General features: G+C 43.6%; 1 protein-coding gene across 5 annotated transcripts in view; it reads left to right on the forward strand.

The window, feature by feature from the left end:
- The window catches only part of LOC147120040 (double-stranded RNA-specific editase 1-like), a 365909-nt gene extending 345249 nt beyond the window's left edge, over positions 1-20660 (forward strand). For all 5 annotated transcript variants that reach the window (XM_085985544.1, XM_085985545.1, XM_085985548.1 and 2 more), the window contains 2 exons: positions 7622-7800; positions 10172-20660. In XM_085985544.1, the coding sequence (XP_085841670.1) occupies positions 7622-7800; positions 10172-10348 (356 nt within the window). In that variant the 3' untranslated portion in view covers positions 10349-20660. The remainder of the gene's footprint in view (positions 1-7621; positions 7801-10171) is intronic.
- Positions 20661-24453: the final 3793 nt, after the last annotated feature.

Below are 24453 nucleotides of genomic sequence, written 5' to 3' on the forward strand. Positions count from 1 at the left end.
CCCTTTGAAATGCAGCATCACCTTTGAGAAATTAATCGATGAAACAGTCATTTTGCTTGGAGTGGGCAGCAAACTCCGTAATCCATACATAAAAGCATCTGGTGGTGCCTCACAGTGTGCTCTCTGTGTTGGGCTATGCTGATTAGAGCATGCCATTGCTTAATAATCCAGTGGTGGATCGTGCACTGTTTCTAATACCTGCATGGACTAAGTATTGTCTTGCTTGCTGACCAGTAGACTAATAAAGCTTCCATATGAACTGCCTAGCCCCAGTCAGCATATTCCTTCAAATTTAGTTAATGACACCAGGGGGGGGGGGGGGAAGGAATTCCATGTAACTAATTACACAGCAATGATCTATTGAAGGGTAGGAATCCAGATTTATGCAATTTTGTATATTTTGTTTAGCCCAGTTATGCTCAGTGTAACCAATTTTGAAGTGACTGCAATACTTGACAACTATGGAAGCCAATAAAGAAATATTAAAATATAGTCTTTTATGACTTGAAACATGACTGATCTCCAATCCATCACAGAGACCTTAAATGAAATATACAAGATATTAAACAGCATATGTAAACTTAATGTGCACAGGATACTAGAACAAGGGCTATAGGTTACAGCTTGAGAAAAGAAAATTTAGGTACGTCAGGAAGAAATTCATACAAAGAATGATCCACACTTGAAATGGTCCTCTATTAAGATACTGGAGACAAAAACCTTAGACTCATCCAAGTGGCATTCAGAGGATGTAAGTTTTTTTTAAATAATGGATTGATGAATCAAGATAAGTCAAGTTTCTTCCGTCACCTTACTTATCCCATGATCTAGCCACAGCTCTCGTTAGTTTCATTTGAACCTTTTAAAATACACCAGGCCTGTATTTAAAAGCTGACAAATTGCAGAATTAGTACTCTAACCTCTGCCCCTTGACTACAGTTTGGTGTGTTAATTCTGTCAATGATTCCAAGTAGGTTTTAAAAGAAATCACTTCAAAAGGCTGGAACACATTGCAACATTGCAGGGTTTCTTTTAATTTTTATTCTCTGGCTGTAGGTGATGATGACAATGTTACTTTTATCACCCATCCCAAGTTGTCCTGAGGTGGTGATGGTGGCTCATCTTGAACCCTTGTAGTGATGGTGCTCCCACAACGATGTTAGGTAGAGAATTCCAGAATAGCGACCTAGTGATGATGACAGAACGATGGTATAGGTCCAAGTTAGGATGGTGTGTGACTTGGAGAGGAGCTTGGAGATGATGTTCCCATGTCATTGCTCATGTCCTTCTAAGTGCCATACTGTGTTGAATTCTACCTTGATGTTGAGCATGAAGTTGATTGAAATGTCTAGCATGCCTCAGGATTCTAAACTGTTCTTCTCACAAGGAAAAATAATTTAATCATGTCAAAGTTCTGTTTACTTCTTCAGGTCAGCATAAACCAATGCTAAGCAAATCATGACAAAGGAGAATCTCCAAACCATGTGAAAGGTGCCAATAAAAGGTTTAGCAGTTTCCCTCCCTCACCTAACACCTCCTCTCTGTCACAATCTTTTTTACAACTCTATTTTATTAATAATAACTTTGGGCAGCGCTCCCTTGAAGTTTCCTTTCTTGTTCCTCTGAAGTCATCAAGCAGCCTCTTACACTCATTTCCACCTCCTGGCATGCTCATCGTTTTGAAATCGGGATTCATTGCACACCTCTTCTACGCTAGTTCATTCATCCTCAGGACCCAGGAACTACTCTAGTTACCTCTTAATCTTCCCTTCCTCCTAAAATCTTCTGGTTTATAAAACCTGTATTTGGCATCACTACTCCCTGATTATCTAATTTTCTCTTCAACCTTGGTGTTGTTTTGCGATATGGGCCTTGGTCCTTCACCAAGGTTTCTCAATAAAATAATTTACCATCTGTGGTAAACCACTGTCGTTCACTGTGTTCACTATTGTTGTTGTTGTTGTCGTTCACTCTTGTTTCACTGTTATACCTGACTATGCCTCAGCTGACTCCGCCCTTGGCTACCTGGTATAAGGACGGCCGCACGGCAGCTCTCTGGCATTCGGTTGTCCACTAGAGGCATAGTCCTGATCTGTTTGAAGTGCAATTCAGTAGTTAATAAAAGCCTGTCGTTCTGAACTCTGCTCAGCCTTTTATTAGAATTGATAGCGCATCAATTTTATTAACTACTGAAAAAAAAAAATAATAACGATGCTGCAAATACTTAAGATCAAGTGCCTGGAACTCGACCCGCAAGAACCGGACTCGACTGCTAAGTTCTCGCACTGGCTGAACTGTTTTGAGTCCTTTCTGGCTGCATCCGGCGAGACCGTCGCCACCGACGCCGCCAAGCTCAGGGTGCTGAATTCTAAAGTAAACCACCGAGCTTTTGCCCTTATCCGGGGCGCTACGAGCTACCAGGGGGCTATCGACATTTTGAAGGAGCAATACGCACGCCCGGTCAACTATGTTTACGCAAGACATCTCCTGGGGTCTCGCAAACAGCAGCCTGGGGAACCCACAGAAGCATACATACGGGCGCTGAAGGAACTCGGCCGAGCCTGCGAATGCAAGCAAGTATCAGCCACGGAACATACGGAGGAGCTCATCCGGGACGCCCTCGTTGCGGGCCTCAGGTCCACTCACACACGGCAGCGACTGCTGGAAAGTAGCGAGCTCGACCTGAAGAAGGCGATTTCACTCACCCTTTCGTTGGACGTAGCCCATCGGAACATGGAGGCCTACTCCCCGGACCGCGCGGCCGCCTCGTGGATGTCGCAGCCGCCGCCATCTTGGGACGCGGCGCCGCCCCGGGCCCCGGCCCCAACTGCTGCAGCGATGTCCCGCCCGAGCCAGAAATGTTATTTCTGTGGCCAAACCAAACACCCCAGGGCGCGCTGCCCGGCGAAAAACGCGGTCTGCTCTGCCTGCGGTAAGAAGGGACACTACGCTGGCGTCTGCAGAAGTCAGAAGACCCCTACCTCCAGCAGCGCCGCGTGCGATTCGTGGGAGCGGCCATCTTGCCTTCCTCCAGCCTCGTGGGGATCGGGATCGTCATGGGCGCCGCCATTTTGTCCTTCTTCTCCGACACCACCATTTTGTCCGCCATTTTGCCAACGGGCCCCCAACTCACCCACCGCCTCACCGGGGTTCTACAGCGACGCTCCCGACTCCACAGCGGCCTCCATTACGCTGGATCAATCCAGACCCCATCAGCTAGCCAGGTCCACGATGGACATCCAGGTAAATGGCCGCGCCACAACTTGCCTTTTTGATTCCGGGAGCACGGAGAGCTTCATACACCCTGATACGGTACGGCATTATTCCCTCTCAGTCCGGCCAACGCGCCATCGGATCTCCATGGCCTCAAAATCTCACTCAGCAGACGTCGGCGGCTACTGCGTAGTGACCCTCTCGGTGAAGGGCTCCGTTTATAAAAATGTAAAGCTATTCGTCCTGCCACATCTCTGCGCTGCCGTTCTGCTGGGGTTGGACTTTCATTGTCACTTTAAGAGTGTCACCTTGACATACGGTGGACCTCTTCCCCCACTCACTGTCTGCAACCAGCAGTTTTTAAATTGCCCGCCGCGCCCCACCTGTAGTCTCTCCACCCTCAAAATCACCCCCCCCCCGTTCGCTAACCTCACCCGCGACTGCAAGCCTATCGCCACAATGAGCAGGCGATACAGCACCGGGGACAGATCCTTCATAAGATCTGAGGTGACGCGGCTCCTGAAAGAGGGGATTATTGAGGATAGTACCAGCCCCTGGCGAGCTCAGGTGGTAGTCGTTAAGACCGGCAACAAGCAGCGCCTGGTCATCGACTACAGCCAGACTATCAACAAGTACACCCAGTTGGACGCATACCCTCTCCCCCGCATAGCCGACATGGTTAATAAGATAGCGCAATATCGCGTTTTCTCGACCATTGACCTCAAGGCAGCATACCACCAAATCCCTATCCGCCCTGAGGACCGCCAGTACACAGCTTTCGAGGCAAACGGCCGTCTTTTTCACTTCCTCAGGGTTCCTTTCGGCGTCACCAACGGTGTCTCCGTCTTCCAGAGGGAGATGGACCGGATGGTCGACGAGAATGCGTTACAGGCCACGTTTCCCTACCTGGACAACGTGACCATCTGCGGCCATGACCTGCAGGACCATGACGCCAACCTTGATAAGTTCCTTCGCACGGCCCAACTCCTAAACCTCACGTACAACAAGGAAAAGTGCATATTCCGCACAGCCTGCCTCGCTATCCTTGGTTGCGTGGTGGAACACGGAGTCATCGGTCCTGACCCTGACCGGATGCGCCCCTTGATGGAACTTCCCCTGCCCCACTGTCTCAAGGCCCTCAAAAGGTGCCTGGGCTTCTTTTCCTATTACGCCCAGTGGGTCCCTCATTATGCGGACAAAGCCCGTCCACTTATCAAGTCCACTTCCTTCCCCCTGACGGCGGAGGCCCGCTCAGCCTTTCACCGTATAAAAGATGACATTGCCAAGGCCACCATGCACTCGGTAGACGAGTCCATCCCCTTCCAGGCGGAGAGCGATGCATCCGACTTTGCCCTGGCCGCTACCCTTAACCAGGCGGGAAGACCCGTGGCCTTTTTTTCACGATCCCTCCAGGGCTCCGAACTCCGACACTCCTCTGTGGAAAAAGAGGCCCAGGCCATTGTGGAGGCGGTGCGCCACTGGCGGCACTACCTGGCTGGAAAACGATTTACCCTGCTTACTGACCAACGTTCAGTCGCTTTCATGTTCAACAACAAGCAGAGGGGCAAAATCAAAAATGACAAGATTTTGAGGTGGAGAATTGAACTTTCCACCTACAATTACGACATCTTGTACCGGCCCGGGAAACTCAACGAACCCTCAGATGCTCTATTGCGAGGCACATGCGCCGCCGCGCAGATCGATAGACTACGGGGCCTCCACAACGACCTCTGCCACCCGGGGGTCACCAGGTTCTTCCATTTCATTAAGGGCCGCAACCTGCCTTACTCCATCGAGGAGGTCAGGACCATGACCAGGAGCTGCCCAGTCTGTGCAGAGTGCAAGCCACGCTTCTATATGCCTGACAGAGCAAACCTGATCAAGGCCACCCGCCCTTTTGAGCGCCTGAGTGTCGACTTTAAAGGGCCCCTCCCCTCCTCTGACCGTAATGTGTACTTCCTCAACATAGTTGATGAGTACTCCCGTTTCCCTTTCGTCATCCCCTGCCCGGACATGACCACCGCTACGGTCATTAAATGCCTGCACAACCTCTTTGCTCTGTTCGGTTTTCCCAGCTATATTCATAGCGACCGGGGCTCGTCCTTCATGAGCGACGAACTCCGTCAGTACCTGCTCATGAGAGGTATTGCCTCAAGCCGGACCACCAGCTACAACCCCCGGGGGAACGGACAGGTTGAAAGAGAGAACGCGACGGTCTGGAAGGCGGCCCTCCTAGCCTTAAAATCTAGGGGCCTTCCGACCTCCCGTTGGCAGGATGTCCTACCTGATGCGCTCCACTCCATCCGGTCACTGCTGTGTACTGCCACCAACGCCACCCCCCCATGAGCGAATGTTCGTTTTTCCCCGGAGGTCCACATCCGATACCTCACTACCACACTGGCTGACGTCCCCAGGGCCCGTCCTGCTGAGGAAGCATGTAAGGTCCCACAAAACGGCTCCCCTGGTAGAGAAGGTTCACCTCCTCCATGCCAACCCCCAGTACGCCTACGTGGCATACTCGGACGGGCGGGAGGATACAGTCTCCATTAGAGATCTGGCACCCTCGGGGTCCACTGACCCGTCACCATTGCCCTCCACCACGACCCCCTTCGCCACGGCCCAAAATTCAGTAGACCCAATTCTCTCCCCTGTCCATTCCACCCCAGTAGACGGCATGCCGCGACCCCAGGACCAGCCGGAGTCCACTCGCCCACCCAACACCAAAGGGGACGATACGCCGGTGCTCGACCCCGTTCAAGACGCGTCGTTGGAAGCTGTACCATCGCAACCGTCGCCACGAAGATCTCGACGGCAAACGAGGCCGCCCGACAGACTCGCCTACTCGAACTTTTGATACACTTCACCCCGCCGGACTTAATTTTAAACGAGGGGTGAATGTGGTAAACCACTGTCAGTCACTGTGTTCACTATTGTTGTTGTTGTTGTCGTTCACTCTTGTTTCACTGTTATACCTGACTATGCCTCAGCTGACTCCGCCCTTGGCTACCTGGTATAAGGACGGCCGCACGGCAGCTCTCTGGCATTCGGTCGTCCACTAGAGGCACAGTCCTGATCTGTTTGAAGTGCAATTCAGTAGTTAATAAAAGCCTGTCGTTCTGAACTCTGCTCAGCCTTTTATTAGAATTGATAGCGCATCACCATCTTGGAAATCTTTTGCGTACAGCATTTCATGGGGGTATTGATGCCACAGATCTGAAACAAGGCACACAGGGTCCCGCTCATAGCAGCCCAAGATCAATAAATTCATTTAGATTGCAGCAACTGTGCAATTGGTTGCTTTGAAAACTTCACTGGAGTCTGTAGTGGTATAGTAGATGCAAACTAGGGTGAGCAAATCCCAGCCTTGTTCACTTAGATAAGGAGTTTAGCTGCTGGATAGAAGCTATACCCCAACAATGGCATTTAACCTTGTTCGCACAGATATGGAGCTTGAGTGATGCAAAGAAGCTGTACTTTAGAAGAATATTAAAAGCAACAGCATCAATATAATAGATATATTAAGCAAACTTTAGATACCAGCAGACGCTGAGAACACTTACCTGTGATGCTAATCTGCCCAATATATAGGCCATAACTCAAACAGGCAAAAAAAAGATAGCTCCAAGGAACTTGTCACCATGAAGATTGGACTTGGATCCGCACAACGTAAAAATAAATTCAGTGGACCCTGAAAGCTTGTTGTGGAACTGACTCCATTTTTCTCCAGCCACCTGTGGTTCCACAAAGATACCAGTCATCCAAGCAGAAGCAATGCTAAACTGTACACATGCATGCAAAAATTTAATTTTCATCACTATAAATATCAGCTCTTGTAGGTTAAAGTGCCAGCACACAGGAATGGGGAAGCTGCAAAAAGAAAGCTATCAAGCTCAGGCTGGAAGCACTCACCCAACAGTGCTCCCATCTAGGCAATTGTGGAAACTGTACTTATGAATGATCTGTTTCAGTTTTGGACCCATGTCCAGTTGATGCTAGGTGGTACTATGGGTGTTCAGGGAGCAGTTGCTTCCAGTTTTACATTCCTACCTGGCGCATGTTAATAAGAGTATCCGGTTTTGCAGCATCAGATCCATATACAGATAACTATGGAATTGCGCTGTTTATGTGGTGTTTGTGTATAGCTGTTTCCAAGTACGTAGTAGGCCAGTGTTAAATTCTGGTCGATAGTAACTCATTTTGTAATAGGTATGTTCAGATATTCTAAAAGAGCAGCTCGTTACAGACGGCGCCTTGTGAGAATGTGGTTAAATAAATGTTGTTTTAATGAACTTCAACCTGAAATCCATGATTAAGAAGTTAAGGGGTAAATGCACCTCTGTTTTATTTCGCAGTTTCAATATTAGACCGTTATTTCGACTGAACTTGTGTTGTTTTGTCTATTTTGTAGGTATTAGTAACACTGAATCACGCCAACCAGGCAAGGCACCAAATTTCAGTGTCAATTGGGTCGTGGATGACTCGGGCCTGGAAGTCATTAATGCCATGACAGGGAAAGATGATGTGGGGCGTCCTTCTCGACTGTGTAAACATGCCCTGTACAGCCGCTGGCTACGCTTGCATGGAAAGGTAAGATCATCCAGTAATTTCCACCGCGCCCCCCCCCCCCACACACACACACACTCCTATATTTAAATTTGTTTTCTATTTTAAATTCCATCTTAGCATGCAAAACTTTTTGATATGTGGTAAACTTCCTTTCATGTTCTCTTGTTAGGTACTCGATGGTCAGATGCACAATAAAACTCCTCCATCTTGCACCATCAGATATACCATGGGTTAGATGCAGAGTAAAACTTCATCCACACTGTGCCCTGCATTCACGACCACATGAGCAGAACATTCGCCTTTCCCACACTGCCCATCTTGTAGCCTGTTTAAGTGAGATTGTCAGTTTAGTGATATCGATTCTTGTTCACTTCAAAAAAAATTGTATTAAGACTGGCTAAACTCATTTTACTTAGAACCCTTCAAGTGAGCAAAGTGAGACAATGCGGCCAGTCCAGTCTATATTGTAAACATTGCAAAAGTGCAGTGCTCTAATCTACTGGACTGTCCATTCTCATGGTTCTTGGATTGTTGCTACGCTCAATACATCACGTTCTCTTAGGCCGTTGGTTCCTTTTGAAATGACTTCGCTTGAAACTGCAATTATGAGTCTGCTGGCTATTAAATTTGTGTCATCTGTTTAATGATTTGCACTACAACTTAACTAGGATTGACTCCTAACTACAGAAGACCATAAACTTGAGTCTCAACTGGCCCACTAAAATGTTGCACTCAAAATGATGAAGGGTTTTGATCGAGTAGATTGGGAGAAACTGTTTCCACTGGTAGGAGGGTCAATAACCAGAGGACATAGAATCAAGATAATTGGCAAAAGAACTGGGGGGAGTTGAGGAGAAATTTTTTACGCAGCGAGTTATGATCTGGAATGTACTGCCTGAAAGGGTGGTGGAAACAGATTCAATAGTAACTTTCAAAAGGGAATTGGGTATGTACTTAAAAAGGATATTGCTGATATGCCACAGTGGCTCATGGATACCCAGTTTTGGGCTGCAAGATCTGTCCTTAGTCTCTCCCACTTAGCACAGCAGTAGTGCCACATGACACAATGGAGGTTGCCCTTACTGCGAAGACGAGACTTTGTCTTCACAAGGATTGTGCAGTGGTCACTCCTGCCAATGGACAGACACGTCTGCAACAGCTAGGTTCTTGAAGATAAAATTGAGCATGTTATTTCCCTGTGTTGTTTCTCTTGCCACCTAACACAGGTGCAGTCTGGCTAGGCCATTTCAGAGTGTATTAGGTGTGAATCACATGAAAAGCAGACCAGGTAAGGGTCGTAATTTCCCTTATTACAACAGAAAATGCTGGAAAAACTCAGCAGGCCAGGCAACATCCGTGGAGAGAAATTAGAGTCGACATTTTGGGTCTAGTCCTTTTTCAAAACTAGAAAGGAAATGAAATAGATCGAAAAGCAGGGCTGGGAGAGAACAAAAGAAGTGAAGAGACATTAAGAGTTATTCAAAACGAGACGAGATGGTGATAGGACTAGTGGAGACAAAAGATGGCTCAGATTAGGTGTGAAATGTTCTGGCAGAATGAGAGACAGCTGCCATGTGGGAGAGAGGAAAAAAAGGAAAGGGGGGGGAGGGAAAAACCAAAACAAAGGGGTGGATAAAAAATATAAGTGAAAATGTAATAGGGGCCGAGGTTATGATCTGAAATTGTTGAACTCGATATTGAGTACGGAAGGCTGTAAAGTGCCTAATCGGAAGATGAGGTGCTGTTCCTCGAGTTTACGTTGAGCTTCCGTGGAACAATGCAAGAGGCCAAGGACGGTGAGGTCCAAGTGGGAATGGGGCGGTGAATTAAAATGACAGGCGACCGGAAGCTCGGGGTCACCCTTACGGACTGAACGGAGGTATTCCGCAAAGCGGTCACCCAATCTGCGTTTGGTCTCCCCGATGTAGAGGAGACCGCAGCGAATACAGTATAGTACAGTAATTTCCCTTCACTGAATTACATTAGTGAGCCAATTGGGATTTATTACATTTCATTGGTTTTCATGGTCACCGTAACCACTAAGCTACCATGCTGGTGTCTGGTTATTTCAGAAGAAACATTGGTAGCCAAATGAAAACAACACTCACCTTTACAGCAGGTGAGTATAAATCTTGAGCTAGCGGGTTAACCAGTATTCAAATTCTCCTTCCTCCGTTCTGATGACTGCAATCATTATGTCACCTGCAGTTGTTATGACTAGCAGCATCTCATGGGGAAAGCTATGAAGAAAAGAAAATGGAGGCTTTTACTCTGAATCATTTTGTTTAAAACACTTTTTATTTATGTCCAGTGGTATATGTAACCCACAGAACTCTGTTCTCTCTCTCCCCACCGCCCCCCCCCACACTTTTCTTTTCTTCCATTCCTGCAGTTGCCGTTCTTGCTTCGATCGAAACAGGAGAAGTTCAGTTCATACTATGAAGCAAAGCAGGCTGCCACCGAATATCAAGCTGCCAAGGAGTCCCTGATCAAAGAGTTCCAGAAGAGTGGATTAGGCATGTGGGTGAAAAAGCCCATTGAACAGGATCAGTTTGTTCTGTCTGTCTGAGCCCAGAGGAGTGTTGGGATTTTTAAGGATACAAAGCTGCTGGAATTCCATGTGTCAGATGTATTTATTAACTTGTAACTTTAAACTAATTTTTTTAATTTCCTTTTTAAAAATAAAAGACGCGTCTCTTTTCTTGGCTACCAGCTAGATTTTTAAAGTAGCACAAAAATCGGTGCAACAATACTTGTTTTAATTGGCCTCTAAACTAGAAGGTAATGTCAGTAATTGAAGCCCTCATTGAATTGTGCAGCATTGGCCATATTTATGAGCATGTCCTGAGCTGGTTTAAAATATGGTGTAGGTTTCTGGAAGGACAATGTTGAGTATTGTTTCTGAAAGTATATACAGCAAATAACCTGTATAATCATCACGACTTTTAACATTTAGAGCTGGTCTTTATGGGCTAAGTTTTGTAACTTAGCACTTCTAGCACAGAGATTCTTGCGAAGGGAGGGAGCATGTGTTGTGAATTCAGATGCGAAGGTCAGCGTGCCGGATTCATGGTCCACATGACTTTCTGATGGACAGAAGATCAATTAGGCTGCAAATTCGGGGTGCTAACTTACGCACACAAATTCCCGCCACCCACTCCTGTTTCGTGAAGCACTAAATCATACAATTTTTCCCTATTTATGTTCCCAGGGTAAACCTCTACAACTAAGATAATGGGCAAAACCCTTGAGAACTGAGATTTAGAGGATGACGTGGGAGCTCCTGTTAAAATCCAGGAGGGGGAAATATCTGCTGGTCCCTTTAGAAAATGGGAAAGTGATGTACAAGCCCCATAAGTAAACACAATCATCACTGGGTCCGTACAGACAACTGTACTACATTTATTCAGCAGGTGTGGGGTCTCCTTATTTTTGACAGCTGCTGTATCTATTTGCAAATAAACTCCATTGTAGCACATAAACTGAAGTGCTGTATGTTTTCTTTAAGTATAGGTCATAAGTTTAACTTGCAGACAGAGTACAGTGTTCTCATTGGTTCTTGTTGGTATAGATGTATCTCTTCCAAGGTGATGCAATTCATTCAACTGAGGCAATTCTTGACTAGTCCTTAACTATAAATTGTCCAGGCAGATTCAGCACTGTGTGACAATTCTTTCACTAGGAGTAGGAACAACTCAACAAGAGTTTAGCATAACAAATCAAAGTCCAAAAAAATTGTATTTTTAAAAAAAGTAATGAAGTGTTGAAGTACATTTTGGCAAATTTTAAATTACAGCCTAGCCTAGCCATAAAAGGGATGCTATCTGTCTATATGTGTGCCTGCTGCTTTTTCCCTGTTCTTTCTTCATGCACGACTGTTAATGTGTTTATTTCTTTGTTGTGTAAACTGGAATAGCATATGCTTTGATGCAAATGTTCCTTACGTTAAACCTTTGCAACTGAATGAAGGCAATCGTGAGTGTAAAGGGTCACATTTTTACTTGACAGTACAACAATCAATTGTATCTCATTAAAGGTCAGCACCATATGTGGCAGAAATAAAAGGGGATGCAAGTTAACAGTGATTGGAGCACTTGAAAACTTGTTGAATTACAAGTGGAATGATTCTAGTTATATGATTTCATTTTGGGGCTGGCAGGGTCTCTCATACATTCAAGATCCTCGACCTGTTGTGTTGAAAGCTCAACGTGTGTTGCTGTCAGTATTTAAGAACCCAAGTTATAACAAATACAGCATATGGCTGTGGTTTAGTTCTAAGGTAGTTACACAATCAGGAGGTTTTGGTGGTGGCATAAACTAAGAGAATGCCTTGAGCACACAGTTTTTGTCTTCTCTTTTGGCACTTTTACCTTAATCGATCGGGTCCAGGAGATTGCGATTCAAATGACCTCCATGTTTATGCTGTGGTCTGGCACCGCTCCCTCTGTGGCTGGAGGCCAGCTTGCGAGCAGGAGACCTACTGTATTGCACATCTATCTGCAAGTGTATTAACATTGAGGATGGTTTGAAAACTTCAGCTTTTCCTTAAACCGGTAGACTAATAATTGTAGCCATGTAGCCAATACTTAAATTGGAGTGGAATGCTACTGTTATTTCATGTTAGTCAGTATGGCCGTGATACTGGCCTGAGAACCCATGCAGAATAGCATGCTGACACGTGGAACTGGCTCTCCGTTTAGCGACCAGAAAGGGAGATGCTTAATTCAACACCAGATTGCAAGACCCAAAACAATGTGGATTTGCAGTGCTGTGGGAATTCTGGAGCTTGGGTCCTTTACTTGCGAGTGTGGGGGTATGGCGTGTTCATTGCTGACAGTATTCACTCAAGGTCAAAGCGCCCTTTAACATCACTTGTTATTATTGGTTGCATGATCTGTTATACATACATCTGTGTGCTTTTTTTCAGTTTGAGCCTTTGCTTAACTGAAAGCACAGCTGCTGTTGATGCTGTCAGCATGGTCATTTTGAAGTGAGCAGAACCAAGTCCATTTTCACATCTGGCATAACCAAGTGTAAGTTATTCAACGTGTTTATGGTTAGATATTCCAAAGCCATTTCATGAGATACAGAATTGTTCATTTCCATGTCTGTTTATATAATATACTAGCAGGGGGGGCCCGGCGTTGCCAGGGCAGTTTAGAGGGCCGCGCGGTGGCTGGCCGCTGCCGCTCCCCCGCTCTGTGTCTCGGGCCGAGCGGTTGTGAGGCCCGGCCCGAGTGACCCCAACTCACCTCCCGCTCGGCGGGCCGATGCAGCTGCCCCGCTCGCTGTTGAGGAAAAGCAGGGGGGAAAATGGCGGTGAAGTTTCAGGAGGCTGCACGATTAGGTCTCGCCCGTGAGGCGCCGATTGGTCAACCATCAGGTCACTGAACTGTAGGATTGGTCAACCATCACGTCACTCAACGCTAATGAGCGGTAGGATTGGTCAACCACTAATGAGCGGATTTTTGAACGTTTTCTGTATACTTTCCGAACAACTTTTGTCTTGACGAAAAAGTAAATACGCCTATGACACTCCCCTGATCATCAGCTTTCTTTTGATATAACATATGTGTAGGTACGCTCTATAACTTTTGAGTGTATAGCAGACAGACAGCAGACAGACGGACAGACATACTATACACAAATGCATCAGTTACTGCTTTATGAAAACCCTACTTCTGGTAGTGAATCAATCAGCAGTGTCAATCCTGCTTGAGCCAACAATTACTGCTTAATATTTTTATTATTAAAATGATGAGGGTTTCTTTTTAAATGGATGAGTTATGTGTTTGAGGTTCATTTGTGTTAGGTATCTTTTTGCATAGCTAACTGTTTGTAGTGTATTATCGTTAGAATTTGTGTCCTAGATCCCAGAAAATTGGCATGTTGTGCCTAACTGCTTATGAGCAAATAACTTAATGCTCCACCTGACTCCTGCTGCCTGAATGAGCATGTCAAAGGCAGTATTGGTAACCATGCAGCAAGACAAGTAGTGGGTCCTCACTTCCTCCCCTCTTTGTCTAAGCTGCTTTTTCAACTTCACACACAGTCTTCAGTTGAGCCTAGAAAAAACTGCGGTAAGTAGAGGGGAAGGTGCTGCAAGCCAGCTGTGGCCACATGGGTATTTTCAGTGGCAATGCTTTTAGGCACATAGGATTCAGTCATGGACCCTAATAATTGTTTAATCACCAGTACTCTGTTAGTTTAGATCTTGGACCAAGGTCTCAGGTGGGGTCCAATATTTTTATGGAATTTGAGCTTAACATGCTTAATTTCCTAAGCAGACAAAGGACTCGCCCCACAGTCAGCTGGTGAATCTGATTCTTTCAGAATACTTAAATAAGCTGTTAATCTCTGGTGATGATCTCCAAGGGTGGTCTTTCTTTACTCCCCAACCAGCTGGACCACAAAACAGCTAGTCTGTAGAAAGCGGATATGCTGTCTGCCATCTTTACCAGCTGTTTGCTCTGGGTGAATAGCCTGGAGTCACTCTACACCTGGCCATGGATGAATGATGAGATGCCACTTGAAAGTTTTCTATTCAAGGTGGCCCAGAGGAAGAGACTGAGACTGTCTGAGTCACATTGCTTGAATTGTACAAGTCAGTGTGGTGTTAATGGATTTGGAGACACTTCTATCTTTCCATGGGGAGAAAAGTAAGAAGAAGGAAAAAATGGAAAGGATTTGACTGTGATTCCATATGAAGGTAGAAAATAAATGCTGTGATGAAATAGGTAATTATTGCAGGATATAAAATTGGTCTGGAATGTTGATTTCTATAACTAATACTTTGATGGACAATGTAAATGGGTATCTGATGAATAAAGGAATCTACTGGCATAGCCAGCCAAATTTCAGGTAGGAGTTTTACTGTAGTATTAAAAACAAAAACGATTTCAAACCTGCACAAACTAGTTGGTCATCCCACTCCACTGCTATCCCACTCCACATGTCAGTTTCTTGAGCTTTAAATTCAATTTAACTGTTGTTGGAGGGTGGGGGGAGTCCAAAACTCGGGGTCATAAATATAAGATAGTCACTAATAAATCCAGTAAGGAATTCAGGAGAAACTTCTTTACCCAGAGAGTTGTGAGAATGTGGAACTTGCTACCACATGGGGTGGTTGAGGCGCATAGCGTAGATACATTAAAGGGGTATCTAGATAAGTACATGAGGGAGAAAGGAATATAAGGTTATGCTGATAGGGTTAGATGAAGAGGGGTGGGAGGAGGCTCGAATGAGCATAAACACTGACATGGGCCAGTTCGGCTAAATGGCCTGTTTCTGTGCTGTAAATTTTATGTAATTAACTAGAATATTTATCACCAATAGTAGAGAAGCAGTACTGTTGTGTTGTCTCTTAAAATAGTAGATCTGGTATCCCATGGTGAACCCTGTCCACACCATGGGTATCATCAGACGTATGTGCTATTTCACAGTAGCCTTGTCCAGACTGTGAGATCTTATTGTCAATGTGGTGAATTCTCTCCACACTGTAGGAGTGTATTGTCAAGTATCTTGTGATGAGACCTTTCCACATCATGGGGGATGGAGGGGAGACTGTGTATTTTATTGCCTCACAAGGGAATCTGTTCTCTTCTGTAAGCTTATTTTTGTCACCCTTTTTATTTTAAAAGGAACAATCGCTTAAACACAACTTTCATTGTTTTCTGTAATGACATTTTTTACTCTGCCATTGGAAGCACCTCAATGAATACAATGATTGTTTGATTCACCTTGTACTTAACAAATCAATCCTGTTATGGTGTCATCCATTTCATAATGGATAATAACATTCCAACAACTAGCAAAGTATTAAAATTTAACACCGCTCAAAAAGGATTAGATTTTCTAAAAATGTTGCAAGTGTTCAAAACGCAACAATACGCAATTAATATCAAATTGGCTGTTGGATATAATGGCGACAGTGATACTGTCTTTAGTCACTGGATATTTGGTTTGTTCACTTTGGAACAGGAGGAATCTTGCAGTGTTCTCTTCCTTCCATCCCCTCCCCACATTGTCCCAAACCTCAAGTACTTTTCCAGCATTCATCAGTTCACCAGCTCGGCTCCAGAATAGTTAAGGCCAGCTTCCAGATCAGTGAGCAGGGAATTGCCAGTACAGGTCCACAACCCCTTATCCGAAACCCTTGGGGCCAGATGTGTTTCGGAATTCGGAATTTTTCGCATTTCAGAACGGTATTACGGGAGCACCCTAGCGGGGGTCTGGGCAGCACCCCGTAAGCAAACACATTAATATTTCTGCAGCGAACCTTATGAATATTCACACTGAGTGACTGGTAGCAGCGCTGAGACACAACTGACGCCTCACACCTGCGTGGGTCAAGCATCGGCCGCGTCGGGTCATGTTTGCCGCCACTCGGGTCATGTCGTGCACACGAGTGACGCTCCACGAAAAAACTTTCGGTTTTCAGAGCTTTTCGAAATTCGGAATTGCGCATAAGGGGTTGTGGACCTGTACTTGTGGCCTATTCTGCTGCCATATATCTGCATTTGTGCCAGTCAGTTGTTCAGTGTCAATAGTGTGATCTATTTTTGGGGAAACCATTAATTTAATGCACTGGGAAGGAAGGCCATTATTAGCAAACAAGGGAGAGCATTTTAATGGTCAGATTTTCAACTGGTTTTGAGAGAAAAATCTGTATGATCAAACATAACGATACAAAAAAAACCTGTTACTAAGCAAAATTAGTAGAAGTTGGTCCACTTGACCACTGTAAAGACAGCAAGCAATTGAGGTAGAAAATTTGTTTAAAATAGCAAAATATGGGTAGCACCAGATACACGTGTGCTGGAACTTTTAGCTGTGGAGTTTATAGCCAGAAGGACTGCACTGGTTGAGAGCAATGAGGAACCTATTGATCTGAAATCCATAAAGGTTGTTTATGAGACAATAACTTGTAAATAAAGCACAATGTCCACAACTATCCAAACCGGACCAGATGTAGGCAAAGGTATCACTGCTGTTAAAAGGTTTGCAACAAAAACATTGACTTTTAATCAACAAAGTCCAGAGGAGCATCAGTGAGCCATAGAACCTCAAAGTATCTAGAGCACAGCAAAAAAAGTCTTACACTTGTTCTCTTCAGAAGCTACTTGGTGTTGGGAAATTTGAGATGAAAAACACTAGATTCAAGTAACCAACATTTTCTGCATCTCCAGTATTGATATTGTGCCATTTGTTTATAAAGCAAGTACAATACGTACACACATTAGTCAGAACTATTCTTTAGAAATTTACCATTGTATACATCTGTGAAGAACTGAAAATAGTGAAGCTGGAGCAATTCCTTCCTAACATCACCATTTTCTTCTATACACAGATGCATTTAAAACACCTGGTTATCCACTGGTAAGAAGTTACCTGCAGCAACTCCAGTAACCTCCACCCTTCAGAATAAACACGTTGTTATCACCTTGCAATTGTCAGGTTGTCAACAAGTTAACCAAACATTCTCTGTGAGTGAGCACTTAAGTGGCACATAGAATTAAAACTACTAGCTGAGAAAGCCATATTGGGCAAAATCATTGCAGGTTGCAGGCATCTGAACAAGATGCAGGTGACGAGGAAACTTTTAAAGAAAGAATACTAGTGTAACCACAGACTATCTCTTCTGGCTAGCTGATCAATTCCACAGTGCCATGGATAAAAGAATGGAGAATATCCTTCATCACGATGGCCTGTTCAACTCCAGGATGGCTGAAATGCAATCCACTGTAAATAACAATTTTGGCATCCTAGTGTCAGCTTTTAAATCAGTCAGCACTAACCCAAGGAATGATCAACATAAAATCAGTTCTTTGTGAAGTGCTTACTGAAATCATACAAGGATTGTGATTATTTGTGAGAGTTTACAGGTATCACAGACTGGTTTCAGCCAACTGGTTACCACCTTGTAGGCATCATTAATTTTAAAAACAAGGCTTTTTTTCATTTATATAGTGCCTTATCGTGTCAAGATGTCTGAGCACTTCACACAGTGAATTACATTTTTGAAGTGCAATAATTGTTGTTCTGTAGGCAAACATTTGTGCAAGTTTGTCTTTGCCCTTATCTAGTCCAAGCACAGAAACATATCAAATATACAATACTTGAACATTCTTTTTCCTTGAAATGATGCTTAAACAGCAGCCTCCATTATTTTGGTGTTTATACATGTTTCACTAATTGAACATGCTCCTATCGTAACTCCTTCCTCAACTTATATTGCTATACCAAGGCTTTGAACAGTCTCACAAACCTCTATTATTGTGTGAAACATACAGGGATAACTAGGGGTAAAGCCCAATTGTACAAACATATTAGGCATTCATCGTGTACACATTTTTAAATTTTTCATAATTGGCACAAAATGTTTTTGTTGGATCACTTCTAAAATCTGAGAAACCATAAATTTAACATTAATGTAAAGAAATATATGGAAGGATTTTTTTGGACATTCTGATTTGATTTTATAGATGTATTCAAAACTACATTTACTAAGCAGCATTTATAAATGTAACAGTTAATCCAAGTTAGAAATCCTAATGATCATTTGGAAATGTAGTAGAAATTCTTTGGGTGAAGGGCTCTCGAAGTGATGAGACCTGGCCCCTTTCAGGACAACGTGGGAGCACTTTTAATTGTTTTTCCATCTGCACATACGCTTCCCCCGCTTTCAGCCAGGTTATGTGTCATGGAACAAATGGCAAAAATTTAGAATATATTTTTTGGCTTTGTGTATGGCATCGCTATTATAAATGTATGCTCTGCAACTCTAGATACTTATAACTCTAGTCTCTTGTGCAACCCTCCCCTTTCATCCCACCGTGGTGGCAATCCCATCAGTCACCTAGGCCCCACACTCTGGAATTCCCTCCCTCAACCTGTCTGCCTTTTTACCTCCATCTTTTTCTGTAAAACCGTACTTAAAACCCACCTCTTTGTTCACCTCTTCCTAAGCACCATTTTTTTCTTCACCCGCTTTGAAACACACTTCTACACGAAAGGCACAATATAAATGCAAATTGTTGGTTTTATGTGCTTGATCGTAGGATTCTGGAAAGTTGTACAGGTAGTAAGTAACCTTTTGCTGTTACTTTGCAAAACAACTTGTATATTCAGGGAGTGGGGGTCCCATTTGTTAATATAAACTATAGGATTACAGTAATGTAGTCAAAGGCTCAGTCCTTGCTCTATGTTTGAATTTGCTAAGCTTAGCAAGGGTAATACAGAGTGAAGTATAATCTCTTGAAGCTTAGAAGGACCATGGAGCAAAGAAATTCAAGACAGATATAATTTCAACTGTCATTGTTAGATACTGTGGGGTCCATAGAAACTAGCCAGATCTGTAGCAAGCAAGTCTGATATATTTTTAGTAGCCTCGATAAGTATCGACCTCCTCATAGATTATTCTTTTAGATAGACCTCTGACATCCTAGGCCTTAATACCCTTAACTAGAAATTGTTGTCCTCCCTCTTATCCTATGCTGTCCATGGATAAGTTGAATGCTGCATTCCTCAGCAAGAGTAATGGAAAGCAGTTGTCTCATTTAGCAACATTTTCAAGTGGCAGGAACCTGAGCAGAGATTCTCTACAGTTTTGCACCATACTTCAGTTGGCATAAATTCTGCACGTGTCCAAACACTGAACTTGTAGTGGACATTCTTCATTCAGCATCCTCCACACACTATTAAGAATTGAACCATGTGGTGAGCAGTGCCCCATTATAGCATCATTAATGTTGAGCAGTACTGAAGGTCCAGGTGCTCCTCTGAGGTATGAAAGGGCTGTACAGACATGGAAGTGACACTTCATTTTTCCCCAGCCAACAATGTTTTACACTCGTGTGTGCGCATCCCATTGTTGGTTACGTTGTGTGACCTTTCGTCCTGTGTTTCTCTGCATTAATTGACACCTGCTGCTTCACTTAGTACAGCATAGTTATTTTATAAAATAAATCTCCCTTGCTCCACACCTATGGGTGCTGTGAGACACTTGTACCATCTCAGAAAACGCCAAAGGGCACAACCAGGTGTGACTAAAAAGCCCAATGCAAAGACTTGGAATTTGTTTCCTTTATTACATGAAACGGTATCAACAAAGTCACAAACTGAAAAGGCAAAGTGCGCCAGGTTGCTACAATATTTTTATTAATTTCTTCTGAGTTTGGTTATGTTGATTAGATTGTTATGTTGTCAACACTGAAGAATAAGATTAGGACTAAAAGATTCTAATGTGTATCTCTTCTAATACTTTAGCTATTTCATATAATAGACAAAGATAAGCAGGCCCTGTTAGGATAATTGAGCTACACTGTTGTATGGGCATAGTGGGTTGGGAAAGTGCGCTTTGCAACAGATTAATCTGAAACTGAGTTAACAAATGTCCAGCTGTCTGATTGGATAGTTTGGATATAAAATATACAGCTGGCTGATTTAGGTTTCATAATCAAACAATTCTACCTAGTACAGCAGTAAATAACATCCCACCTTCAGTCTGCAGAGGGGAAATTATAACTACTCATTTTTTTATAAGTTAGAATGTTTAATTTATTTGTGTACAACTTGCTTTAATAAATTCCAAAAGTGGAACAATACCTTAGCAGTGAAATATATCTCTTGGAGCTACAGTGAAGAAGGAGAAAGGCAGGGGAAGGAATTCTTCAGATTAGAGAAACTTGCCAAGTTGTGTTTAGGAGATTGTTCACCTTAAGAGCCCACGGTAACATTCCACTGTGTAATTGACAGTTTATACTGTAATCACTGCATGGGTACCAGCACTAATACTGTACCACTTCACATTAACAATCCCAGCATGATTCTCTGTTACATGTAGAAATGAAATAAAAAATAAATTTACATCTGACTTCTAATGTGTGTTGTTGGTGTCATTTTTAGGGTGTGTTGCACATATAGATGTAGAGCTTGTTGGTGTATCAAACAATGGTTTTTAATTGTTGACATATTGCATGCCTATAAAGCTTGGGTTGGTGTGTTGCATTCTCTGTCTTTGTGTGTGTTTGTTTCTGTATTTATTTGTGTAATATATACACACATATGTAATGGGTATGTTTGTGTTCTATATGTAGACTTTATATTAAAACAAATCCCCTCCAATGTTCTCTCCTGAAGACACTGAATTTATGCTGTGGTACAGTTGCACAAGCTGGTGAGTACCCTCTGATACCCAAATGGACATTGTTCAGATGCTGAGTGTCACCAAGCTATTTAAGCATAGGAAGTGCCATGGCCAATTGTAAGCTCTCTACGTCTGCTCCACTCAATTTGCCTAACTGCACCGACTAAAACCTTCCTGGTTTGTATTACTCAGTTCCATATCAGAGCGTTTACCAACTGAACGACTAGGGTGCAACTGGGTTTATTTATATCTCCTCCCATGTATACAGTGAGTTTATTGGTGTGATCACAACATACTATAGATGAGGAAGGCTATTCGGCTTATCTTAAGTTCTCCATTCAGAATAACCCTGCACTACCTCCATTGATTCATTTGGTTGTTTCTTAACTGTTTCCAGAGTTCTTGCCTTTACCACTCTGCTTAAAAGAAAGAACTTGCATTTATATAGCGCCTTTCACGACCTCAGGACATCCTAAGTGACATTGTTTGAGGGATAAATATTGGCCAGGACACCAGGGAGAACTCTGCTCTTTGAAATAGTGCCATGGGATCTGTTTGGAAGACCATTTGAAATGTTAAATCACTCTGTGAAGAAGGACCTCCTGATGATCAAGTCCTAAACTTGCCGATTACTAATTTGAAACTGTGTCCTTTATCCTACTCTCACTGTTTAAAGTAGTATTTGGGATTAACCTTTTCCATACCATTTATTATCAGGCTCCTCGTTTCCAGGATGAAAAGCCCAAGTCTTTCCAGTTTTGCCTTGTAACTCAGACCCCTGACATTTGGGATCAACCTATGGCTGTTCTCTGCACTGCCTTCACCGCTTGAATGTCTCCCTTGTTTCTCAGCAACCAGAACAAGGTGTGGTTTGATAGAACACTACAGTTTGGTCATGACTTCCTTTGACTTGTATTCTACTGTTTTGGCTATGTACTTAAACATCCCATTGGCAATGTTGATTCTGCTGTGCATTGGCTGAACATGTTGAGTCGACCAAGTCTGAGGTCTTTTTCAACTTCATCCTTAGCTATGTCAACACAATTTATGAAGTATCTACATTGCCCATTTTCCTTTCTATGTGGAAAAACTTGTCTATTAAATGTCACCTTCTATTGTTCAGCCCACTCTCATACTTTGTTCAGCTCATTCTGTAGTATCTGGCTGCCTCCTTTAATTCCACTGCCCCGCCTCCCCCATGTCATCTGCTAATTTAACCAATTTGCACTGAGTTTCAGAATCCCAAGTTATATGTGCAAATTGGAAACAGTCATTGTCCCAATTTTGAGTTCCAAGGCACCCAACTCCGCACTCTCTTCTCCACATTATCCCTCTATCCAATACCTGCTGTCCTTTTGCCAGTTTCTCATCCATACCCAGATTTTGACCTGAATCTTGGCAAAGTACCACATAGAAGGCTGGTTAACAAAATTGAGGCTCATGAAATAGGTGGGTCAGTGGCAGCTTGGATAAGGAGTTGGCTTAAGGACAGAAAACAGCGAGTTGTGGTAAATGGCTGTTCTTCAGACTGGAGGATGGTAGACAGTGGTGTTCCCCAAGGGTCAGTGCTGGGGCCACTGCTTTTTTTGATATATATAAATGACCTGGATATTGGAATACAAAGTAGAATTTCTAAATTTACCGATGACACCATACTTGGGGGTGTGGCAAACAGTGAGGATGATACCAATCAACTGCAACAGGACATGGAAAGTCTAGCAGAATGGGCAGACAAGTGGCAGGTGGAATTTAATACAGAGAAGTGTGAGGTGATGCATTTTGGCAGAAGGAACAGGGAGAGACAATATACACTTAATGGCACAGTTTTAAAGTGTGTGCAGGGACCTGGGAGTTAATGCGCATAGGTCCCTGAAGGTGGCGGGACATATTGAGAGAGTGGTTAGCAAAGCATATGGGATCTTGGGCTTCATAAATAGAGGTATTGAGTACAAAAGTAGAGAAGTTATGCTGAACCTTTATAAAGTGCTAGTTAGGGTGTCCAGTCTGCACCACACTTTAGGAAGGATGTGAAGGACTTGAGATGGTGCAGAGGGGATTTACCAGAATGGTTCCGGGGATGGGGGATCTTAGCTACAAGGACAGGTTGGAGAAGCTGGATTTGTTTTCATTAGAGCAAAGGAGGTTGAGGGAGAGGTGTACAAGATTATGACGGGTTTGGATAGGCTAGACGGGGAAAGGCTGTTCCCACTAGTTGATGGTACAAGGACTAGGGGACACAGATTTAAGGCTTTGGGCAAGAGATACAGGGGGGATGTGAGGGGAAACTTTTACGCAGCGAGTGATGAACTGGAACACACTGCTGACGGAAGTGGTGGAAGCGGAGACGCTCAATGTTTTCAAGGGGAGCCTGGATAGGCACTTGAGGGAAATAAACTTGCAGGGTTACGGGGATAGAGCAGGGGAATGGGACTGACTGGATTGTTCGACAGAGAGTCAGCACAGACTAGATTGGCCGAATGGCCTCCTTCTGTGCCGTTATGACTGAATCACCACAGCTGTGAGCTTAATTAATATTTTGTGCAAAACATTATCAAATGCCTTTTGGAAGTCTAAGCACAATATTGTAGAGATTACCACAGTTGACTTGGATTGTCACTTCCTCAAAGAAATCAAGGCGTTTGGTCAGGCAGGATCTACTCTTTCTAAAGCCTTATTGACTACTGTTTAGTAGGTTGTTGTACAGATATTCCTCAAGTTTACTCCTGAAGACTGATTAAATTATTTTACATTGAATTGCCTGTCTCTATTTAGTGACCCTTTTTGAACAGGCACCGTGTTAGCCTGTTTCCAATCTACTGGTACCTCCCCAGTGTCCATTGACTCCCTTGCAATGAATATCAGTGCTTTGCAAATCTCCTCACTAGTCTCTCCCAATGCTCTGGGATAAATATCATCTAACCCTGAAGATTTATTTGTTTTAAGGCCTTTCAGCCTTCTAGGACTACAATCTCATTCATATCCGAGTCTTGAATTATGCCTTGGTACCCTTGTTTTCATGTCTTCCCTTGTGAGTACTTTGAGAAAGTAATCATTCAGAATATTTGTGATCATGTGTTCATCAGTTTCAATCCTGTTTACATCTTTTAATGTTAAAAAAAGACTTGCATTTGTACAGTGCCTTTCACGACCTCAGGACGTCCCAAAGTGCTTTACAGCCAATGAAATACTTTTAAAATGCAGTCACTGTTGTAATGTAGGAAACGCAGTAGCAAATTTGAGTACAACAAGGTCCCACAAACAGCAATGAGGCGATGACCAAATTGAAAGTACCGTGCAGTCATTTTATCAGTATGTTTTCAATCTGGGATCCATGGACCCTTGAGCTTTCTGAGAGATTTCCATAGGGTCTGTAGAATAATCAGATTTATCTTTCTGTAGTTGGGTATACCACGTGCTTAAAGCAAATGTGCTTTGAATTCTGTAGTCTACATTTTTTTTCTGTATTTGTTGGGTTACTAATTTAACTTGCTTTAAAGGAAGAAAACATTTCCAACAGTAATAGTACT

The sequence above is a fragment of the Somniosus microcephalus genome, chromosome 4 (assembly GCF_052327205.1).
Source record: "Somniosus microcephalus isolate GS21.2 chromosome 4, FLI_Smic_1.0, whole genome shotgun sequence".
In the NCBI taxonomy this organism is placed as follows: Eukaryota; Metazoa; Chordata; class Chondrichthyes; order Squaliformes; family Somniosidae; genus Somniosus; species Somniosus microcephalus.